Source organism: Hemicordylus capensis, chromosome 6, assembly GCF_027244095.1.
Source record: "Hemicordylus capensis ecotype Gifberg chromosome 6, rHemCap1.1.pri, whole genome shotgun sequence".
NCBI classification, from domain to species: Eukaryota; Metazoa; Chordata; class Lepidosauria; order Squamata; family Cordylidae; genus Hemicordylus; species Hemicordylus capensis.
This window is the reverse complement of record NC_069662.1, coordinates 111,446,508-111,470,202: the sequence shown is the minus strand read 5'-3', so window position 1 is coordinate 111,470,202 and position 23,695 is coordinate 111,446,508. Positions and strand designations below refer to the sequence as shown.

Here is a 23,695-nt window from a genome sequence, read left to right as displayed (position 1 = left end):
TAACCAGTCTTATTAAAGTATTCAGTTTTGGAGTATTTATTATGGCATGACTTCTGCTGTCATAAAATGGGTTGACTTGGAGCTACATCACTATAATTTCCCTTCATACTGACTACCCTCACAAGTATAATATACATGCTAAACATAAGTGGGTATCTTATCACATCCATTTAAGAGTGCAACCAAAACAGTAATGTTATCTCTGGAACCTGCTTTTAGTGCAGCTCTTACAAGGTGCTTACTAATATATTTTGCTGCATGGATGTAAAATGTCCTTGGATCTGCTTCTTCACTTTCTGATGTTTGTGAAGATGATTCAGGATTATCTGATACCGTCTCGTCTACACGTTCGTCGAGCACTTGACTTTCCTGATGGTCAGAGCCTATCAACATTTCCTCAGAGTCTTCTGATGATGAAGTATCCTCACTTGACTCGGCAATCTTTAGTAACTCACTCTCTTCTGAAGAGTTTTCCCATTCTTGCTCTTCCATATTTTCCCTCAACGAGTCTAGCTGAGCACTCTCTTCATTTTCTGAGCTGCTTTTTACTGGTGGCTCTAAATTGGCATTATTCTGATTATCTTCTACATCTGTAAAAAAAAGTTCATTATTCAAATACCATAAATAGAAGTCCTCTTCTGCATCACCTGTAGCTGACGTTTTTGGCATGCAGCTCTTCTGTAGCTGGGCATGTTGATACTTTTCCAAATAAGCAGAGAACATAATTAATGTTAGTGCCACTACTTCACTTTTATCCAGCGCCTCCCAAAGTCCATTAGAAGCTAAAATGAGAAACTGACATGAGTCATCAACAGGGAAGGAAACTGTATGTGGAACAGGAATGACAGTCTTTTTCAGTGCTGGATTTCCATGATGGCCAAGGCCACGGGTAGTTCTGATAAGTCCTTCTATAAGTCCTTTGGGTTCATTACTGCTGATATATCCACCATTCTGCAAAACACGGATCTTTTCTTCTGTACAGTAAGTAGTGTGTTCTTTAGTAAGCCAATAGCTTTCCCCATTTTTGCATAAAACTGCATGAACGTTACCTAATTTTTAAAAAGTATTGTGAAATAAAATTATCAGTTCAGCATTGCGGTGGTGGTTCACATTTAAAATTTTAAAAACATTGCTTTTTCTCTACTAATTTATGCTGGTGTAATAGTGCAGATTTCATGATATGGTCACCTGCAACACTCTTGTCCTGTTACCTGTTGCAGCTTCTTGATGTGCATAATTGATTGCCATATTGGTTTAGAGAACATCTGCCTGGTGTCCAAATAGCATCTATGCCTCTCTTATGATTCCAAGTCATTTATCCCTGGCTTGCAATGTGCCTTCCATAGATTGAAACATTATGGGAGCTATAGGTCTGCTGTTGAAAGCATCCACACCATCTAATCATCCTCCCCAAATAATCTGAAGTACTCCAAAATGTGTGAAGCAATATAATGGCACTGTGAGGTCCCTACAAGCAGCATTTGGTCAGCTAGGACAGCGAAATGTGTGTTGGTGTGTCATCATACATGCATGGAAATGAAAGGAGATGTCAGAGGTTGCTGCTTTCAGTGGCAGCCTTGCACCTTCTGAAACTTCTATATCTGGTTTTCTTGCCCTGCTTCTCTCTCTAGGGATGTGCACAAACCTGTTTGGAGGCCCTTTTAAGGGTCTCCGAACCAGTTTGAATGACTGACTGTTCGGCCGGTTTGAAGGCAGGGGGCATAACTTTAAGGGGTGGGGGAGGGTGCCCTTACCCCTTACCCCTCCCCCCTCCCACTGTATTTTCCCTGCTGGCGCTACATTTTAAATGTCTATTGGCAGCAGCATACCTCCCTGTCACCCCATGTCCTCTTCAGCCAGAAGTATCAGGAAGTACCCAGCATCGTGCTCACTTGAGTGCACGTCAAGCGGGCATGTGTGGAAGCGCCAGGTACTTCCTGTTTGAGCCGAAGAGGACATGGGGCAGCAGAGAGGTACACTATCGACCCGACAGATGCATTGAAAATGGAGCGCTGGCAGGGAAAACATGGTGGGAGGGGTAAGGGCATCCTCCCTCACCTTTAAAGGTATGCTCCCCCATGGGCTCCATGCACATCCCTATCCTATATGCTAGTCACTATGAGAAAATAATGTTAAATCTGTGTTTTCAAAAGATGCAACAATACAAACACACGTGTGCTCTCTCAAAACAAAATTCTGCACCCCAGTTCAAGATGGTGGACACATGAATATTTGAGGCAGTAGTGGCTAACTTGTGAACCACCTAACCAATTTGAACTAAATTTACTACAGCTGTAAGGACACATAGGGATGCCTCAATCATTAGTTTGTAATGCTGTCATCCACCCCGATGCAAGATGTTGGATGTGTGAATGTTTGATGCGCAAGTAGTCTGATTGGAACCAAATTTGGTACAGTTGTAGTGAGTAACACATAGGGACACTTCAACAGTATAGTTTGTGATGTCATTCACCTAATTCAAGATGGCAGATGTGAATGTTTAAAGCTGCAGTGGGCTAACTTGTGAGGATGGTAATTATCAATTAAGATTATAGTGAAAGGAAAGTAGGGAGATTAATTTTACCAGAACTTGTTAATTTCCTATTTGGCTGTTTCCAAAACAAAAACAAAACACATTTTGTGTAAGGTTGCTTTGTGGATGAATGATCCCATTTCTCAAAGGAGTTGAATTAGCTCTTTTAGAATCCTAGGGTTAGTTTTATGTTAAATAAGAAATATGTGGTTCACTAAAATAAGATATCAATTTTTCCTACACAATTTTGTTAATGCAGAGAGATTGGATGAAAAGATGATTAACCTTGGCTTCTATCCTTTGCTTCATGAGCTGAGGCAAATCATGTAAAGGGTATGGTCTTGATGACATCTATCTGGAATAGATTTATTCCAATTTACAGCATACAAAATACAGCTTATGAAATGTTTATATTACTACCATAGAGCTGCCTCTGTATTTCTACTTAAATTACTGACTGAGAGTCTACTAACTAGATTTTCATGGACATTATGCACTGGTTTGGTATGATGCACACTGGCAAAACCTGGACATTTTAGTTCATTCAATGTCATTTTCCTCGCGCTCCCACGCACACACCTTGGACCTTTTTCACACTGACAACGAGATTTTGTAAAGAGGCTTGCTCCTTTTAGAATACTGGATTGTCATACTGTTTCTATTTAAGTGAACATTTACTTTGTTCCCGCAGTGTATTAAGTTCTTAAACACAAAATTCAAATTTGCAGGGTTCTAACCTGTTCCATTCTCCTTTAGTGTTTGGATAAGAACAAACCCTTTTAAAAAAGACTCTTCTATAATAATGTATACTATAATGCATTGTCCCCTTCCTTGCTCTTATTTTCTACTACTGAAGACTCTGCAAGATTGAAGACTCTGCAAGAAATACAATGAAAACTTTTCAATGTGGAATTAAATTACAGGCGGTTACTATGTCACTCTGATAGACTGAGTGGGGGTGAGGGAGATAGTGTAAGATGGTATACATACCAATATTAGCTATATGCATTATTCCAACACTACTTTCATCAGGCTGCTCAGAGCTGTGATTGTTTTCAAGGACATTCTTTTCCTCGATCCTGTCTTTATTACTTGCAAGCAGCTCTCCTGGTTCTGAGACACTCGCTTCCTTATTTATCATTTCAGGCAGCTCTTTCTCTTCCTGCTGCTGCCCCTTGATGCTCTCTGTCCCTTGGTTACTTACAGTTGGAGCCACCTCTTGTTTTATGAAGTTCTTTTCCTTTTCAGTACTTATCCTTATCCTTTCAGGCTGTTGCTCTTCACGCTGTGTGATCTGCTTCTTTTCATTGTTTATCCTTTCACACATTCCCTCCCTTTCTTGATCATTTTGTTTTTGCTTTTCGTTGCTTATCGTTTCCACTAAACAGGTGGCAGCTGTACAGCTGCTCCAGCAAACCCTGGAAACTTCGTTTCTTCCAAGTCGCAAAAGCCTGTCCATTCTCCAAAAAGCCTTGGCATATGCTCTGTGAATCCATTCATAATTGTTTGGTGGAATTGTTTTGCCTTTGAGTCTCTTGTTAGTGAAAATTTTCTCTCTCAGTCTATAATCCGCCCTAAATATGGTGCAAAATGAATTTAACAGTTGTTGTTCCACCTCACTCACTTGGTAGGAGGGATCTCCTCGAGAAAGCTGCTCAAGAAATAAAATGGGAAGTTCAGCTGAAGTTGTATCTGCAGCAGAAACTCCATTGCTTCCATCAAAGAGTCCAAGAAAGCATGTTCCTGTCTTGTTTCCATAATTGTCTAACACAACCCATACATCTTCCAAGTCTGTGTGCCAAGCAGCATTTTTATCTTGGCAAATTGCTATGGCTTTAATCAAAGGGCTGTTCACTTCTTCAACATGCACAGAACTTTGAGCAAAGCTATTGATGCAAAAATACGGAGCAAACTTAAGGCTTTCCAGAAGGAATTCAAGTGAACAATCAATCTTCTCTCTCGCTCTTTCAGTATACATAGAAGTCTTTCTCATTCTTGAAATTAGTTGCCGTCGCTGAAGGGCTATTTTTTTAATATATATTGTCTCCACCCATGGTCTCTTATAATCCAGTTCTGCTTGAGCTTGATGGGCTTTTCTATGATGATAGAGTTGGCTAATGGGTACTACTGCTTGGCATATGGAACAAAGAATAGTAATGTCGAGACGACCAACTTTCTTGAAATCAACTTTCACCACCTTGGTGGGATCTTCCTCCCCTTGGCTAAGTTTAGAGTTTGTGGTTCTCTTTGACATATTCTATAATAAAATGAAATGTGATTTAATTCATTTTGCTTGAAAAGACCTAAAATATACAGTCTGGAATCCAAATAACTTGCCATTAGTTCCTTATGCCCAAAAGGACATTGGGTTTGTGTTTCCCAAATAATAGCATCCAAACTACATGATGACCCAACTGCCTTTGAAAACAGTTTTTTCAAACATGGTCTTGTGGTAGGACATTGTGGGCAGTCAGCTGCTATATTCTGTAACTTTGTCCACAACTATACAAGTGAGTATTTATACAAGTGTGTGTACATACCCTGAATGCCCAGTGTATATACAAAACTAGGGATGTGCACAAATCATGGTTCCTGGTACAATTCATAACACATCCCCTGCATCCTTAAAATGGAGGAAAGCAGGTGCATACCTGCTCCTCCGCCACTAGCTGTCACTTCCTGAATCATCAGTGCTCCTCCCACCTATCTTAATGTGCTAGCAGTGCTCTCCCCCAGCTGTCCCTGTGCAATGCCAGCATGCACATGGCCTCCATGCATGCACATGCATTGCCTGCCTCTGAACGATGAGTTCCCAAAGTGCAGTCACAAACCATTCCATTGAGCTTATTGATGAGCTGAAAATAATTAAAACAACCCAACCCAACACACTGGAAGGAAGGACTGGTTTCCAAGGACAAATAAAGGCTAGTCTCTCAGACTAGGGACACTATCAGGAAAACACAAGTGCAGAACAAGCTGAGGCTGGTGTGGAATAATAAGAGCAACAAAAAATGCTTTTCCCAGTCAGCACTACAGATCAGTAAGGATGGTGAAATGTTAATGTGTGACAAAGAGAAGGTGGAGCTGCTCAATTCCTATTTTGCCTCTGTCTTCACCCCAAAGAGGAAGTGTGTACAATCTAACAAAAACAGAATGAATGGTGATGGGTCAGAATTGCATTTCAAAAGTGAGGTTTTCCAAATCAACTCCTTATGAATCTTAAACAAGTTCAGGTCTTCAGGTCCATATAAATGTCATACTAGGACACTAAAAACATACTGATGTGTTGTTTGAGGCAATCGGCAGAATTGGTGAGGTGCCACAAGACTAGAGACAGACCAATGGTTTTCAAAATGAAAAAAGAAAAGGACAACAGATGATCAGGGAAAGTATAGTCTGGTGAGTCCAACTTCAATACATGGAAGATATAAAACTATAGTGTAAGGATCATAATAATGAAGAATGGATTTGTCAAGAATAAATCCCACTAGATTAATTTTTTTTTTTTAAATGGCTTACCAGCTTCGTGGATTGTGGGGATGCTGTGGGCATAATTTATCTTGATTTCAGCAAAGCAGTTGAAAAAGTTTTCCCTGCTATTTTTGTTAGCAAATCAGTCAAATGCAGGATAGATAATAATACCATTAAGTGATTGGAAAACTCTATTCAGATAATGCTTATTAGTGGCTCCTCATCAAACTAGAGGAACGTTTTTAAAATCGATATCTTAGACGGAGTGGAGAAATTCTCATCAAGTTTGCAAATTACACAAAACTTGAAGGGATAGTTTACACCTCAGAAGACAGGAATAAAATTCAAACGGCCTTTACAGAATGCAAAACAGGGCTGAAAATGAAACCAAACTGAGACAATGAAATGTTCTATACTTAGGTAAAGTAAACAAAAACCAAAATGCACAGCTACAGGCTGGGGGATACCTGGTTGGACAAAAGTACATGCAACAAAGATCTTGGGATTACAGTATCACAAGTTTTGGATTACAGTGTCAGGAGTCATTAGGGTGGTGCATCTGCAAACAAGACTAATGCTATTTCAGACGGCATTAATAGAACCGGCATTTCCAAGCCATGAAATTGTTCCACAATACTGAGCTAGATAGACCAATGGTCTGACTCAGTATATGGCAGCTTCCTATGTTCCTATGTATATTTAATGTAGGGTGTGTGTGTGTGTGTTTTGTTTTTGTTTTTTAAACCCACTTACGTTAATATTAAGCTAACATTGAGGCTATTCTTACAACCAGCCCAATCCTGCCTGGGCTGCCCCAGGCAGGGTTAGGCTGGTCATGAGAAGCAGCGGGATCCTTGCAGATCCCTCTACTCTCTGCCCACCTAACTCCATTAACAAAGCTCTTGCACCCTTAACACTGCTATCGGATATCATGTGACTCCTTGGGCTGCATGCAGCCCAAGGATTCTCAGAGACGGGCACATAGAGCGTCCATCTAAGTGGGGAATCCCCAATACACTGCACATGCTGCATGTTTCATTGAGGGATGTCCAGAGGCTGGAACAACACGTTCCGATCCTGAATCCCTCCCTGCTCCTCTGTGCTTCACAGAGCTGCATGGAGCAGGTCTGCCCATGTGGGTGTGTGGGAGACATGCTGAAGAGGATCTTCTTGGTCATGGGGGTGGGGTGGGGTGGAAATAAGGTGAAAGCAGACTCCCCTCCCCACCGTGCCCACCCAGGGCAATTGTGTGAATTGCCCCATTGTTTAATTCCTACCCTTTTGTGCACAAAGTATAGATCAAGGGTAGGCACCCTTGGCTCACCAGCTGTTGTTGACCTACAACTTCCATCATCCCTAGCTGCAATAAATTATGGCTTGGAATGATGGGAGTTTAGTTCAACAACAACTGGAGAGTCAAGGCTGCCAACACCTGCTATAGAAAAACCTTATTCTTGGGTTCCCCCCTACTTTTAGTTACCTTAACAGTGTAGCTTCCATGACAGGAACAATTAGTATGATTACCAGTGTCAATAAAGTCCTCCTGAATCTGAAAAATAAGCTCCACTAATTCCATTGTCAATAAAGCTGGAACCCAAAAAGTGTCAATGGATGTCAATTCAGGAATAGTACAATGTCAACTATATTATAGAGCATGGATTAGGAATAGATAACTGCCTAACTTTGGTGCAGGCTAGTCACTGGGGCTATTCTCACGATTAGCAAAAATTGGGCTAGGAGAGCCTAGCCTGATTTTTGCTAATCGTAAGAACCACCGGGTTCGGCTGCGAGCCCGGAGGTTCTAGAGCGGGTAACCCGCTTTGGTAGCCCTCCTCTTAGCTCAGGTTTGCGGAGCGAGCGCTCCGCAACCCTAGGCTATCTGGTCGTGAGTAGCCGTGGCGTGGCTCCGCGGCGCGGCTACTCACAAGGACACCCCCGGAGGGGAGGCGAAAAGCCGTCTCCTGGCTCTGGGGGTCTCGCCAGCATGCCCTGCGTGCTCGCACAGGGCATGCTGGAGCTTGCCGCTCCTACCAGCCCCTGCCAGCTCCGTCACAAAGCCGGCAATTGTGTGGGCAGCCAATCCAGCCGCCCAGGGCTCCTGAGTGATCGTCTGCGGGGAGAGCGGGCTCTCTCCGCAGTTTCGCCAAAAGCGGGTCTCATTGATCATGAGACCTGCCTTACTGTTTTGGTGTTGAATGAAGGTAGAGATTAAAATGCCCTGTACTTGGAAATTTAAAACAAGAAAGCAAGTTGCTTTACTGGAGCAGGATGGTGACCACACAGGGGGATTTTCAGATAGCTAGGAGAGACGGGGCTGTGTTTGCCCCTCTCCCTGATGGCCCCATGGAGTTAGGAAGATGATGAAAAAATAGGGGAAGGGTGAAGCTGGGGGGAGGCACCTCAAGAGCTGGGGACCCTGGGTTCTTTGAGCTCATCCACTCAGTTATAGCAACACGCCTGTAATTAACAAAATCTGCTTGCCAACATCCAGCATTAACGGAACAAAGTTTTGCAAGTGCAACAAGGAGCAACTATTTTTGTCAATTTTCCCTTCACTCTGCTACTGCTGCCACCCTTCCCTCCCTTCCCTCCCTTCCCTCCCTATATATATATATATATATATATATATATATATATATATATATATATATATATAAAATTATATATATATTATATATTATATATATATTATATATAATATTATATATAATATTATATATAATATATAGATATTATAATATATTATAATATTTTTATATATATATATTTATATATATATATAAATCATTGTTCCATGTGCACATCTGGAAGTCAGCCCCTCACTTCTAATACCATACACCAGAGTAGATGCAGTACCAATAGTATGGCATCTTATCTGAACATACAAGAGAGTCATACTCCCTGTTCACAAATTTTTAAAAAGTGGGGATTCAAAAAGAGCAAAACAAAAACCAAAAATCAACGTTCTTTTGATCTTACTATATATATATAGCAACATGTGTCTAAACTATTTTGCTTGGGACAAAAAGAGGATATATAGGAAAGAGGATAGCCAAATACAGTACAGTACTAGAATATGTTATATAATTTTATTGCCTTCACTTTCCATATGAGTTAAAGGGGTGACTATGGGCTAATGTTAATGGTACTGCTCCAGGGGAATTGGCAAATACCCCTTGCTACATTTTGGTCTGCTTGTGGGGAGCTAGTGAGCTTAAATGGAGCAATCCACCGTAGAATAAATTTGCTCAAAGTTTTGGTCACAGGAAGAACTGAACAGAGAAGTTAAGTTCAAAAATTGAATCCGGTTTATTTGAGGGTTTTAGGGGTACAGAATGAGAGAAAATGGTTAATAACAAAACTAGCAAGACTAAGAGATTAAAAGGACTAAGTTACAGCTCACAAAGAGGCAATTTGGCTTGAGTTTCCAAATTAAGTTCACTTAGCAATAGCACTTACATTTCTATACCGCTCTATAGCCGGAGCTCTCTAAGCGGTTTACAATGATTTAGCATATTGCCCCCAACATTCTGGGTACTCATTTTACCGACCTCGGAAGGATGAGTCAACCTTGAGCCCCTGGTCAGGATCGAACTTGTAACCTTCTGGTTACAGGGCAGCAGTTTTACCACTGCACCACCAGGGCTGATTGGAGAGAAATGGTCTTTGGGTTTTAGAAGCAGCAAGAAAGGAGGAAAATAAAAGGCTTGAGAGCAGAGGTTATATACTATCTACGTCCTTCCAGTGGGGTGTTTGAACCTTTGTGGCTCAGTCGATACCATCACCACTCTCCACGACCGACAACAAGGCAAAAGGCAGGAGTGTTTCAGGGAACTCAGAGACCAAACAGGGGTATGGGAACCAGGAAAAATCCCAAGGGGCTCTGATCTCAGGAGACCAGGATCTCACAGCCAGGAGTGGGAAGCCAAGGCTAGGAAAAAGATCTGGTCTGGAGGCAACAAGTAGGATAGGATTGAAAGTCAAGCTAAGGCAAGATGGTGGTGCCAATGCCAAGATGTGACGATAGGCAGCTGGTGAATCCAAGGAAGAGACACCTGGTGAATCTGTGGAAGAGACACACCAATTGATTGTGTCTTGACTACTAATAGCAAAAATCTTGCCGGGGGCATTATGCTGATTGCACCTCTCTGAAGAGGTGGACAAAAGGGACAAAGCACAGGACACATCATTATCCTATTTAAATTTGCTGAGTGTTCTTCCTTTCAGTATGAAGGGTGAATAGGTTTAAGAGATCTGTGTAAGGCAAAATGCAATGGGTGCATGAGGTTTTATCTTGTATCTTTTTAGAATACCTGGGAGTGACTAAAAATATTAACAAATTAGCTTCCCATGCCCTGAGCCAGCCATTAACATGCTCGTTAGCAGACGAAATGACCTGTTACTTTTTATCACTTCTTCCTGAGGAGGTGATATCTTCACCTGATCCACTGTGCCAACATAGGGAGAATACTTGGCTAATTCTTGAAAAGAATAGCGCTTGATTAGCTCTGCTCACCTGAAAGCAATCAAGGGGGCGAGCACAGGGAGATTCTCCTGCAGTCCCAAATTAAACTTGACTTGAGAGCTACCATTTCCCAGGCTAAAAACCAAGTGACATGCCCTATGAGTTAGTTCATGTAAACCTAATAGAGATCTCACAGTTCCATGGGATCTGAATAGCAAAATATCAGAACTACAAGCCTGTAGCTCCAAACCAGGTATGGATGGTGCTCCAAAAGGCTCTCTTGGAAACCTTAATGTGCATTATATGTTAGCTGGCCTATCCTTATTACGTAGGAAAGGAATGTAGGCATGCATATCTCCACACATCATCACACGAGGGGGTGGTTCATTTGAACCTCTTCTTAGCATGTGGATTAAATACTACTTTAAAGTAGATTTAATCTGCATCTTGAGGGGTGGTTTAGATGAGCACCCATGTGATTAGGTGATGGCAAGACAACACATGGAGGTGAAAGCATGTGTGCTCACTCTCCTCCCTCACTTGTTTAGGATAGTCTGGCAGCAATATTATCTGAACTGACCTGATTAATTCAGTTCATAAGAACACAAGAGCAGCCCTTTTGGATCATACCCAAGGCCTATCTAGTCCAGCATCCTGTTTCACACAGTAGCCTACCAGATGCCTCTGAGAAGCCCACAGGCAAGTGGTGAGGGCATGCCCTCTCTCCTGCTGTTGCTCCCCTACAACTGGTATACAGAGGCATCTTGCCTCTGAGGCTGGAGGTGGCCTATAGCCACCAGACTAGTAGCCATTGATAGACCTGTCCTCCATGAATGTCTAAGCCCCTTTTAAAGCCATCCAAGCTAGAGGCCTTCACCATATCCCATTTATGACTTCAGTTCATGACTCAGAGGAAGGAGTCTTAGAGCCATTTCATATAGAATGCAACACAATGGCCATATAGGCCACTCCCAACTGCCTCCGTGCATAGGTCCACCACACAGTGAACTCCTTTTTGTCTGCTGTCTCATCATGTGGATAATTTCCCTTGACACAATTTGGGGTGACCCAGAGACAAAACATGCAGCATCTATTGATCCATGTGGTGAAACAGTGCAGAAACTAGCTCATCTCTTGAAACAGCTGCTGTGTAGACATAGTTTTAAGCAATTTCCATATGGAAAATCTGTAAAGTCACCCTGAATTTACCTGTTTGATTACTCAAAAGGGGGAAACCAAGAGCAAACAAGGAAAAATGAATAAGCAGCGAATACAATAAAAAGATGAAAGGGGGGAGCATTGATATTTAAATAGCATGAGCTTGATATAAAATAAAACATTATACAGAACCTGTTTTTGTAGAGAAGGCAGTAGATGCACTGGTCTCCACGTTGTGTACTCAATGGAAAACACTTGATTCTGATTTGGCTTTTGCTACAGAAGCCTGAAAAAATATGGTTCTGGAAACAAGAGTTTTAGGAGTCAGATATCAGATAAGATAAACTTTATTAGTCTTTGACCAGTACAGAAACACGAAGGAAGAAACATAATGTCACACCCATGCAACAATATAGTTTTGCAAATATATGACATAGCAAATTATTCTACTACATTAGTCATTAGATGATGCCATATATTCATTGCTATTAAACAAAACTTAGCCATGTTGTAAGTAACATTGGCTTGATGGTCTGACAAGAGAAATGAAATATATACTTCATCTTCTCTGCCTGATATATCCTTAAACAGGGGTAAAAATGATGACTCACACGAGTCCCTATAAAAATTGCAATATAATAAAACATGACCTCTATGGCTTGTTCATCACATGGGCAGTAGCATTCAGAATAAGAAACCCTGCCATATCTACCATATGGAACCGCCGAGGGCAATACATCAAAGTGATCTAATTTAGGAGGCAAGAACTGATGTAGATCAGACTGAAGGAAAAACTGTCCACACTAAAGGTATAGATTTACAATTGTCAATAGATATCAGTATCCAACATGATGAAAATGAGAAAGATTATTTGGTTTCTTATTGTCAGTCATTATTGTCAAAGACCAGCACATTGGATGCTTAACATTGTCAGCTGTTGTTTACAGAACACGAGCCCTTTCTCACAATCAGGGAGAAGGGCTTGGCAGGCGGGTGGGGAGCAAGGTTTCATTACCTTTCCCGCATATGATCAACAGAGGGTGCTGGGTGTGCAGATCATGCACTCAGATGGGTCTCAAAATTAAAAGATCCCGCCTGCGGCAATGCCCATGTGACATACACTCAGAAGCAGGAGTGGCTCAAGGCATTTGGGTGCCTGAGGTGGGATGCAAATTAACACTGCACTTTGCTTCTCCAGCACCACCCCCTGAAGCATTTAAATGGGGCGTGGGCTGAGGAATGGAGGCTGCTTGCTCACCATCTCTTCTTGTCAGCTGGCCACCTTTCAAGGTCTGCAAGGAGGCTGAGAGGCGGAAAGGGGTTGCTGCCAACTAGCAGCCTCTTCTTGTTAACCTGCATTCCAAAGCCACCCGTTCTTCCTCCTTCCTCCCTCACCTTCCACATTGCTGACTGCAGTGAATGCTGCCTGGGTCCTGTTGCTGGAGCCAGAGCACCAGGGCTAGAGCCACAATTTTCAGTGCACTAGAGGTGGAGGAAGGACGGATAGACAGAAGGTGCAAGTGAGGGAGGCTGAAATGCAGTCGGAGGAGCTCAGGCACCTTGCAATGGTTGGATCAGGGACTTCCAGTCCAACTCTTGCAAGCCCCTGGAGGCAAAATGAGCACCACTTACCTGATGGTTGCATAAGCAGTGACCTCAGTTCCATCTCTCCCCCCGCTTTTTTTGTGCTATGCCCTATGCTTTGTCTGATCATAAAGCAGAAGGTAGGGAAGTTGGAATGGCAGAAAGAGGGTTTAATGACTTCCTGGTGCTCCACCTTCCCTTCTCTCTGCCTCTTGAACAGGGAGAGGACAAGACATGACAGGGAGGGAGGGAGGAGAAGAGATGGACAGTAGCTGTGGCTGGTGCAGTGTGCAGGGGAGGCAATGGATCTGGGTGTGGGAAGAGAGCTGGTCTTGTGGTAGCAAACATGCATTTGCCCCTTTGATAAGCAGGGTCCACCCTGGTTTGCATTTGAATGGGAGACATGAGCACCGTAAGATATTCCTCTTAGTGGATGGGGCCATTCTGGGAAGAGCATTGCATGCTTGCATGCAGAAGGTTCCAAGTTCCCTCCCTGGCATCTCCAAGACTTCTGCCTGCAACCTTGGAGGAGCCGCTGCTAGTCTGTGTAGACAATACTGAGCTAGATGGACCTATAGTCTGACTTGGTAAAAGGAAGCTTCCTGTGTTCCCATGGGTGAAATAAGCTAGCCAAAGTTGGGGATGGGTCTGTGGAGGAGGCCATCTGCCTCTTCTGCCAATCCACCGTTTGAAGAGACTGCCCTACTTTCAGTGTAGAGGCTTAATAAAACCTTTTACTCGCACAATCTACAATACTATTTAGCCCCTATGCTTGACACAAATTATAGTGGCATGATATTGCAAATATAGTTAAGATGAGGTTTGAAACTTTTGCTATTATAAACCCCAAACATGCTATAGGTTATAAACTTGAAACCATCACTCCTATCTGCCTGAACATTTCCAGACTTCCAAATCTGCTTCAGATCTGATATAAAATGACTGAGAGGTAGCACATTAAAAACTGAACCTTAAACACTAGAATACCTTTGGCTACCTTTTAATTTTTGCTATCTGATAACACATCTTGATTTTTTAAAATGTCTCCTTAATTGTTTTTTAAATTTCAAGTATGCTGAAGCTTATTGTTTGGGGGAAATCCATCCAGCATTTCCTGAATTATTAGCCTCTGAAGCTGCATAATAACAAGGTAGAATAAACCAAGGTCTGTGATTTTGCCCACTGAGAGTTCTGAAGCCAGAGTTGGGAGGGGCAAGTTCTGGGGAATAGCTTTCTGGTTCTGAATGTAGCTGTTCGATAAAGAGACTGTAGGGACACCCTGGCACTTTTATATTGAAATACACATTACTGTCCACCCCCCTCAAGTGGGGTGAGGTGGCAAATGGATTTAGGAGGGAATGTGGGGTGGTGGTGAGGTAGCAGCAGGGGCTTTGCAAGGACACAAAAGGAGAGGAGAGCTGGTCTAGGAGAGGAGAGCTGGTCTTGTGGTAGCAAGTATGACTTGTCCCCTTAGCTAAGCAGGGTCTGCACTGGTTGCATCTGAATGGGAGACTTGATGTGTGAGCACTGCAAGATATTCCCCTCGGGATGAAGCCGCTCTGGGAAGAGCAGAAGGTTTCAAGTTCCCTCCCTGGCATCTCCAAGATAGGACAAGATTTATTTATTTTTAAATAGGACAAGATTTTTTTATTGAACCAACAAACTACCAAAGCATACAGTAAGTTTCCAAAGCACAATTATATACAAAGTGGTTGTTTGTACATGATATATCTACAAAGATTCACACACAAGGATTTGGAAACCCACAAGGTTATGAGGTATATGCAGGTAGTACTGTAACTTGGGGGTGGGGGATTACAAGGCACATCAGGTAATCAGGGGGGTTACGTCCAACGTCCATTTCCATAATTTGTCCCATTGCTGTTTAGAAGAGATACTCTTGTCTTTTTGCACATAACCATAGAAACTTTTCCAGAAGAGATTTACTGTCTCATCTGCGTGGACCTCTTGGTCACATCTTCCCTCCACATTCCTATGCAGGAGCATTGCATAAATGACATACAGGTTTACTAAGCTGCCTGCAACCTTGGAGAAGCCGCTGCCAGTCTGTGAAGACAGTACTGAGTTTGATAGACCAATGGTCTGACTCAGTATATGGCTGTTTCCTATGTTTCCTATGTGGTGGCAGACTGCCTTTGGATAAACTCTTTGTATCGGAGATACACTACCTCTGAATATGGAGGCTCCACTGAACCAGCATGGGTAGACTTCCCTTTCCTATGGTGCCCAATAAGATTTTCTTTTTCATAAAGTCTGCAAATTCAGTCATCCAAAAACTTTCAGTTAAAGATTCTAATTAAGATGTTTTCAGTTTTCACTCATGTTCTAAAATTGAATTGCAAGTTAAGATGCCCACCCCACCTAATGTGCTATATAAACTGTTATGACTTTGCACAATCTTGTATATTATGCTGGCTTTACAAATTAGGCTCCGTGATCCAGACTTTGCTTTGGTCTTTCAACTGGACAATCAACTGGGGAGGGCAGCATCCAGGCAGAAGTTCAACAGGCACAGTTCCCTAATCACTTGCTCGAGAGCTGCCTGATGCATCTTTGCATATTAAAATATTTACAGTTTATAAGGCCTAGAAGTTAATCTGGGCACCTCAGCTTGCAATGTCCACATTTTTAGAGCACAAGTGAAAGTTTAAAGCAACTTTTCATCTTAAACTTGGATTACTGAGTTTCTAAACCTTTATAAGTCACTTTTTTTCTTCAAAAGAATATTTTGAAAATCTGAACACTTACTGAAATAAATTCTTTTCTCACATTTTGTATTGCCTTGATAAAAAAAAAACAGTGAGGAAATTTCTGTATATCATAGTATGTGGAATTTCCATATCATCATGGAAATGATATGGAAATTTCCATATCATCATAATGTGTGGAACAGGAAGGCTGTGGGAATGCCACTGAAGTTTTTTTTAACAGTGACATTCCCACATCCTTCCTGTCCCACACACAATAATGATTTGTATTTTTTCATGGACTTATGTGTTAAGGTGTTCAGTCTTCAGCGTTAATACTGCTGTCTTACTACTGTCTCAATGTCTGCTAAATCAGAGCTTTCCTCACCTTTTCTTGAATTACTTTAACTCATTGAAATTATGTAAAACATACCCTTGGCTTCTAGAAAATATTATTTGAGAGCTGCTACTCACTGTTGCTGTTGCACACTAGTTCTGCAGTGGTAGTGCATTTCCAGTGTTTACAGTTATTACTATAGTAACCGTATCCTTAGCCACTAACTTACTGTTCTGATTTGTCTGCAGCAAGGTCATGGGAGGTACTGTACAGCTTCTGTATTCCTAGAGATGTAACCAAGAAGCATCCTGAAGTGTGTTCTATTAAACAGTTACATTTCCTCTTACAGTGTTAGCGGTAATGCCTCTTAGAAGAATTACAAATTGGACCTGCAGAAATATGTCACAGACAATGTATTCCCAGTTTCTAAGAGTGCAATGTTACCACCCTGACACTTGGATTTTTGTCTCCATTTCAGCTAAATCAAACTGTCATATAGACCAGCGCTTGTGCTTTAAGGGATGGCCTCTTTTTCAGGCAAGCAAGGTGGTCACATAGAAAGGGGTTTGGAGTCTGGGAAAGGTGGGAATCCCAACTGGTGCTCTTGCATTCTGAATGAAGTTAAAATTGCTAGTCTGCTAATTCAGGGGCTTGGAACAAAAAGGAAAGTTTAAATAGACCAACCAACCCCCTGCTAATGCAATTGAGCCGATTCAGATTATCATCTGGATCATTGCACGGTCATCTGAATTGTCCCTCTACAGATGCTCCCAAACTCCAATTGTTGTAGTACATTTAGAGGGGTGATTCGAGTGATCACCCCTCCCATGCAATTAAGGGATTTCTGACAACAGGTCAGGATGTCCTGCAATGAAGTTAAGGTAAGTGCACTCTCAGTGTCTCTATGCCCTTATCGCACAATGAGCCAGGTGATCACCTCAACTGGCTCATTGTGTTCATACCCAATAATGCCAATTTACCCACACACCCACAGTCCTCAATACCAGATTATTAGTGTGCCCTGCCTCCTGTCTTTTGTTCCTCAGGAAGCCCAATTCAGAAGTTCTCCTTGCCTATAATTGACCCCCCCACCCCCGCTCTGTGTGGGATTGCTGATGGACCAGGGGTGTAGCTAGGAGAGAAGGGGCCCGTGTTCATCCCTCTCTCTGGCGGCCCAACAGAGTGAGGGAGATAATGAAGATAATAGGGAGGGATGGAGCTGGAGGGCCCTCAGGAGCTGGGGGCCGTGTTCTTTGAATCCTTTCGCTTAATTATAGCTACGCCCCTGTGATGGACACTCTGCTCAATCATGTCCTGGAAACTCCCAGCCAATCACCTGCCTTTGTGTTTTCTCCTGCTCCCCAGAACCAGTTTGTGGAACACACCATGCACAAACCCAGCTCTGAATCCAGGCATGGGATAAGGGGTCAAGTACATGTGTGGATTGCCAACTGGTTAAAAGACAGGAAACAGAGGGTAGGTCTAAATAGAGAGTTTTCACAATGGAGGGAAGTAAGAAGTAGGGTCCCCCAGGGATCTGTACTGAGAGCGGTGCTTTTAAATTTATCTAGAAATGATCTAGAAGTAGGCGTAAGCAGCGAAGTGGCCAGATTTGCAAATGATACCAAACTCTTTTGGGTAGTGAAATCCAAAACCGATTGTGAGGCGCTCCAAAAGGATCTCTCCAAACTAGGGGAGTGGGCGACAAAATGGCAAATGCGCTTCAAAGTTGGCAAGTGTAAAGTGATGCACATTGGGACGAAAACCCCCAACTTCAAGTATACGCTGATGCTGAGCTGACGGTGACTGACCAGGAGAGGGATCTTGGGATTGTGGTGGACAGCTCGTTGAAAGTGTCGACTTAATTTGTGGCAGCTCTGAAAAAGACCAGTTCCATGCTAGACATCATTAGGAAGGGGACTGAAAATAAAATGGCTAATATTATAATGCCCTTATACAAAACTATGGTCCGGCCACACCTGGAGTACTGAATACAATTCTAGTCACCACATCTTAAAAAGGACATTGTAGAACTGGAGAAGGTGCAGAAGAGGGCAACCAAGATGATGAGGGGCCTAGAGCACCTTCCTTATGAGGCAAGGCTACAACATCTGGGGCTTTTTAGTTTAGAATAAAGACTGCAGGAAGACATGATAGAGGTCTATAAAATCATGCATGGTGTGGAGAAAGTGGATAGAGATAAATTCTTCTGCCTCTCACATAACACTAGAACCAGGGGTCATCCCATGAAATTGATTGCCAGGAAATCTAGGACCAACAAACAGAAGTAGTTTTTCACACAATTCATAATCAACTTGTGGAATTCTCTGCCATGAGATGTGGTGACAGCCAACAACCTGGATGGCTTTAAGAAGGGTTTGGATAACTTTATGGAGGAGAGGTCTTTCAACGGCTACTAGTTGGAGGACTAAAAGCCACCTCCAGCCTCAAAGGCAGGATGCCTCTGAGTACCTGTCGCAGGGGAGTAACAGTGGCTTCCAGCGGCATCTGGTGGGCCACTGTGAGAAACAGGCTGCTGGACTAGATGGCCCTTGGACCTGATCCAGCAGGGCTGTTCTTATGTTGATGGTGAGGCTCTGCCCAAGACTGCCCTCAGACTCCCAGCAGAGCTCCAGCCTTTGTGATTCCTCCTTGCCTCCTGTCTGATCCTGGCTTGTGACACATACCATACATGCACAAGGCCAGCTTGGAACTTAGTGTCAGCCTAGCATCCATATGTTTTGGTTTGGACCTTTTTGGAAGAAGTGCCAGCCCAGCAGCCTCAGACGCACTTCTCCCAGTGAAGGTTTTGAGTAAAGTGTGAAGGCCGGATCTCCAGTTCCATATCCATCCCTCACTTTTTTAGTTTTCTTACAGACCAGGTGAGGTATAAACTGTTCTCTCCCCCCCCCCATCCCTGTTCTCACTCATTTCTACTTTCACTTTTCTTACAAGCAGCATGGCTCCAGTCATTCCCTCTGTATGTCCTTTAAACCTGATCTCACTCAACCTCTAATTATTGTGTTCTCTTTCAATAAAACTCAGCTTTTCTTTTGAAAGCCCATTGACTGTTTGCTGCCCTAGTGGTGCTTCACTGTCCAGACGTGTTTCATAGTTATGTATGCCTGCTGCTTTGGTACCACTCTGGGCACCTTGTACCAGGGGGGTAGCTGCCTGCTTTTCTGGCTGGTCAAAGTTGGTTGCAGCATCCAAAAAGTTCTCTCACTTTAAGAGCAATTCCCCCAGAAACTATATCTAGCCCCAGACACACAACCAAGTCCACAGGTGTTTATATAAGAGACATGGGTCTGAGCAAGCATGATAATAGTTCCCACTCCGGGCTTCAGGCAGTCTGAAGTAGGAGCCCTGTAATGCTATTCAGGCTTCATCAGGGAAGAGAGTTTTAGAAAGGGAAATGGGGAAAGGATCGTTTTTTTCCTGACTCCCTTGAGCCTTCCCCTACTGTGCTATAGCAGGCTAGTGAATCAGGTCTGGAACTGGCTGTCACTCCCAGACCTGAGCATTTTACTGCTACATAGCCGATATGGAAAGTGATAGCTCTGAAGCATGAGAAAGCAAAACGCTTTTTCCCCTTTCCTTCCTCCTGAAACAACTACGCCTAGAACAAGGAGGGAAGGTTGGTTTTTTTAAACACATGGCACATTTTATCCAGGCCTAATGCTTCACTCTATGTTACTTCCTATAAACCAGTAGGGGCTTAAACAGATCAATTCTCTCTCTCCCTACCTTCCTCTCTTTCAGGGGTGTACAACTCCAACGCCCCGGTGTGCCAGAACCAACCATGACTTAGTACACAGGTCCGAAATCAATTTTCAGTGCATTATTTTATTAGAACTAATTAACAATTTTAATGAAAGCCCTTATTGGTACTTGTGGATATTCCTGCCCGCCTCCAGGGACCCGCAGTTTTAAGCAAGAATAGTGGCCAGAAAATAGGCCATGTCCCTGCTCAGTCAGTGGGGCACCTCGAGTGCATGCCAGCCCCAAGCAAATGCCAAATTCTCTCCTCTCCCTACGTTGCTATTATTTTCAGGCTGCCATCCTAGGCGGCATGCTTACTTGGGAGTAAACCTTATTGGGTACACCATGGGACGTATTCCCAAGTAGACTTGCATAGGATGGTGGTGTAAGGCAGTTTCCAGAGAGGGTGGCCCCCTTCAAAGAAGAGGGAACTGACTGGAAGTGCATCCTCTGCTTTTTTGGGGTGCACTTTGCCTGTGCCACTGCCTTTCTGATACTGCTGCCACTGCCATTCCAAACTGCTCAAGCAGCAGCAGCAACTGGCTCTCTAATTCATTGGCCCATCACTGCCACACACATCTCATCTGATCTTGAGCGACCAATTGCACTGAGCTGCTGCTGCTTGTCAGGCCAAGAGCTCATGGCTCCTGCTGTTGCTGCAGATATTCTTATGGGTGGGGGGGGGGGGAGGGGGGCAGGTTTAGCAAAAAGTCTCCATGGTCCAGATCCGGCCACTGGGCCTTATACTGTGCAGGCCTGCTCTATTTTCATGTATATTTTTAAACTGACACAACAGTGTTTTATTTGTCAACTACTTTTAACCACAGACTTAACTGCTAAAGCACACACATTATCTGCCGACTTATAGTTCCTGTAGACTCTTTGGTTCCTCCCCCATGGCAGAAATAAAAACTGCCCATCGAAAACAAAGATTTTGGCATAGCTGTGATTGGGTAGCAGTAACATGTCTCCCCCAGCAAAATGTAGCAGGAAAGATAAAGGTTCTTAAGATGAATTATAGTACTTTCTTATCTCTATACCCTCAACAGGACTGTTGGATTCTTTACTCACAGGACTGTTGGATTATTTGAAAGCAAAATGTTCCTTGACATTAATCCAATTGGAGTTAATCCAAGATGTGTGGATTAATTTGCGATAGGTATAATACAGATGCAGTCACAGGACACTTCATTATACTGCAAGTCCTGTTCTATGCTTATTTTGGACCAATGCACTCAGTGGTAGGTTTGAATCTTAAAAATTTTTGAGTGGCTCTTTTTAGCATGAGACAATCTCAGTTTGTTCTGCTCTGTCATTTATTGTCTGATAAGAGACCAATTTGGGGGCTCAGTCTTAAACTTCTAATCTGTCTATGCTTAATTTATACTTCTGCACTTCTCAAGAAATATTTGAAATGATCACGTTATAGCACAGCTGTATGAACCAGGAGCACAAATACAACTTTATGACTTACATATCAGCAATATAATGAGTACAGTCATCCCTCCATTCTGGGAAACCCTTCCGGTTGGCGAATTTGTGGTTGGAGAGCCATTGAAAGCAATGGCAAACAGAGGGTTAGGGAAATGGTGGTCTAGAAAAGACTGCAAAACAAGGTAAACACAGAAAAAAATCCCACCGCCCCCCCCCCCAATTGCTCCCTGATCCATACTGCTTCTGGGCAGTATGGCACAAAAGTTAAGATAGGCTCCTCAATTGCCAAGCTTTTCAGAGCATGAGTGAAAAGCATCTCCTCTCACTTAAACTAAGTTTTTGGATGACTGGATAACTCTTTCTCTCTCTCACAAATTAAGTGACTTAGATAAGGAATTTAGAGTACGGAATATTAAGTAAGGACGCTTCCCTTTCCTCTAAATGCAAAACTAGTAGGAAGTGGGGGAGGGGGGGAAATCCAGGGATAGTTGTGTTCAGCTGTTTCAGCAACAAAACAAACCCAAATCCTACCCTTGTGACACCTTAAAGACTAATAGGCATACGTTCCGTGCAACAGAGCCCACTTCATTAAAGGGGAAATGTGTGCGCGTGCATTGCAAGCCTGCTGTCAATATTCAGGCGTGTGCTGATTGCTAGAAACAGGTGTGAGGCCGCTTAGCTTGTTGGGTTGGTTTCGGTGGTCCCCAGGACTCTGAGCTATTGCTGGGAATAGTCTTCCGCCTGCCTTCTAGCGTGAAGATTATTGATCCGTAGTGAGAGAGCGTACCGAGACCGCCAGGCGGGGGAGACGGGAAACCTCTGGGTCACCTCTGAGGAGATGAATTCCAGGAAACCCGTATCAATCAGGTTCTGCAGACAAAGAATCCAGTGACATCTTCAGGACAAGCAGATTTATTGCTGGCGGAAGTTTATGCCATAATACAGCTGCGAAGTCTTTAGGGTGCCACAAGAGTCGGACTCTTTTCTTTCTTTCTTTTTTGGGGAGATAATTATCTTCCCTACCGGGCACTGACGCAGAGGGAGTTCGCAAATATCCATTCGTTATTATAATGATGTCCTAAAGACCTAGAACTCTGGCGCTGATCATTCACGCCACCCACCACGAGAGCCGTCCCCTTCGTGGAGAATCACTCCCCCGCCCTCCCTGCGCCCCGAGCTGGGGGTCAAACGGTGGCGAAATCGCTGGGGAGTTTCATGGCGGCTGTCTTGCTTGGCTAGGACTGTTGGGGACGCCACTGTGCTACTGCTGCTGCTGCGTGGCTTCCTAGGCGAGGAAGGAGGGCCAGCCAGGCCGTGTCGCCACCGGGGCTCTTCCCTTGGCCGCTGCTGCCAGGCAGGAGTGACACCCCACCCAGGTTCTCGACAACAACATGTCCGGCTTTCCCTCCCTGCTGGCTTCTTAGCGGGCGCCTCCGCCTTCCTCTGCTCTCCCCGGCAGGACCCGCCCGCGGTGCGGCCTGTCCCCTCCCTCCTGAGGGAGCAGCCGGCGGCAGCCGAGCGGGGAAAGGGGAGGGTCCAGAGCGCTCGACGGGCGCACTGAGCCGGGCACCACGGAGGCTGGCCGCGGCGGTAGCGACAAGAAGGCAACCGAGCCTCCTGCCGGCCGGGCTGCGGCATGTCTGAAGCTGGCGCGGCCGGGCCGGGAGCGACCGCTGCGGCTGCCGCAGCCGCAGGAGGAAGCGGCGGGAACAACAGCGGCGGGGCTGGAGCGCTGCAACAGGGGTCCCCAGCCGCGGGAGGGCTCGCCGCTTGCGGACCCGCCCGCACTGTTATCGCTGCAGCCGCCGCCGCCGCTACTACTACTACTGCTGAGAGCCCTGCAACAGCAGCAGCAGCAGCAGGAGGTGGCGGCGGCGGCAGCGGAGGAGGAGGGGGACCCGGCACGGCTCGCATTGCGGGGAAGAAGGCGCAGCTCCGCTCTGCACCCCGCGCCAAGAAGCTAGAGAAGCTGGGCGTCTACTCTGCCTGCAAGGTACCCTCCCGGCCGGGGGTGGGTGCGTGGGTGGGGGACAGATTAAAGACAAAAACCCGGGAGAGCAGCACCGTCTATCCATAGATGGCGCCCTGTTCGTTGCCACCGCTAGGGAGCGCCCGAGTCTCTGCTAGGGCCTTTTGCAGTTGCCGTCAAAGGAGGGGCGCGGGAGTGGCCGGCTCAGCTGCTCCCGGCTTGTTTTGAAAGCTTCAAACGGAGCGGCAGGGACTGGGGTGTGTGTGTGTGCGTC

At 44.3% G+C, this 23,695-nt stretch overlaps 2 protein-coding genes across 16 annotated transcripts in view; one reads left to right on the top strand and one right to left on the bottom strand.

Annotated features, from left to right (window-relative positions):
• Positions 1-20: 20 nt before the first annotated feature.
• On the bottom strand, positions 21-23,561 carry PP2D1 (protein phosphatase 2C like domain containing 1). 8 transcript variants are annotated; one of them, XM_053264125.1, is made up of 5 exons: positions 23,517-23,561; positions 16,486-22,322; positions 11,820-11,929; positions 3,524-4,790; positions 21-1,049 (listed from the first exon to the last, which is right to left on the bottom strand). In XM_053264125.1, the coding sequence occupies exons 4-5, from the start codon at positions 4,785-4,787 to the stop codon at positions 139-141; spliced, it is 2,175 nt and encodes a 724-aa protein (XP_053120100.1). In that variant the 5' UTR covers positions 4,788-4,790; positions 11,820-11,929; positions 16,486-22,322; positions 23,517-23,561; the 3' UTR covers positions 21-138. The 8 variants fall into 8 exon arrangements, with proteins under 8 accessions (XP_053120100.1, XP_053120103.1, XP_053120099.1 ...); XM_053264128.1 differs by lacking the exons at positions 16,486-22,322; positions 23,517-23,561 and adding exons at positions 12,886-13,109; positions 16,394-16,419; XM_053264124.1 differs by lacking the exon at positions 23,517-23,561 and having other exon boundaries at positions 16,486-22,653.
• Positions 21,140-23,695, top strand: part of KAT2B (lysine acetyltransferase 2B) — a 63,186-nt gene continuing 60,630 nt past the window's right edge. For 6 of the 8 annotated variants that reach the window (XR_008310257.1, XM_053264112.1, XM_053264111.1 and 3 more), the window contains exon 1: positions 22,959-23,445. Coding sequence is in view for 6 of the 8 variants with exons in the window: in XM_053264112.1 (XP_053120087.1) it covers positions 23,089-23,445 (357 nt within the window). In the remaining 2 variants the exon portion in view is untranslated. Of the gene's footprint in view, positions 21,260-22,670; positions 22,829-22,958; positions 23,446-23,695 lie in introns of those variants that run through there. The other 2 variants (XM_053264114.1, XM_053264121.1) reach the window with 2 other exon arrangements.

What these genes read in the sequence shown, in the direction of transcription:
- PP2D1 (XM_053264125.1), bottom strand. Translation starts at nt 4,787, where the DNA reads ATGTCAAAGAGAACCACAAACTCTAAACTTAGCCAAGGGGAGGAAGAT. An exon ending in AATGCATATAGCTAATATTG is followed by an intron (nt 1,050 to 3,523) that starts GTATGTATACCA and finishes TTTAAAAATTAG; the next exon opens with GTAACGTTCATGCAGTTTTA.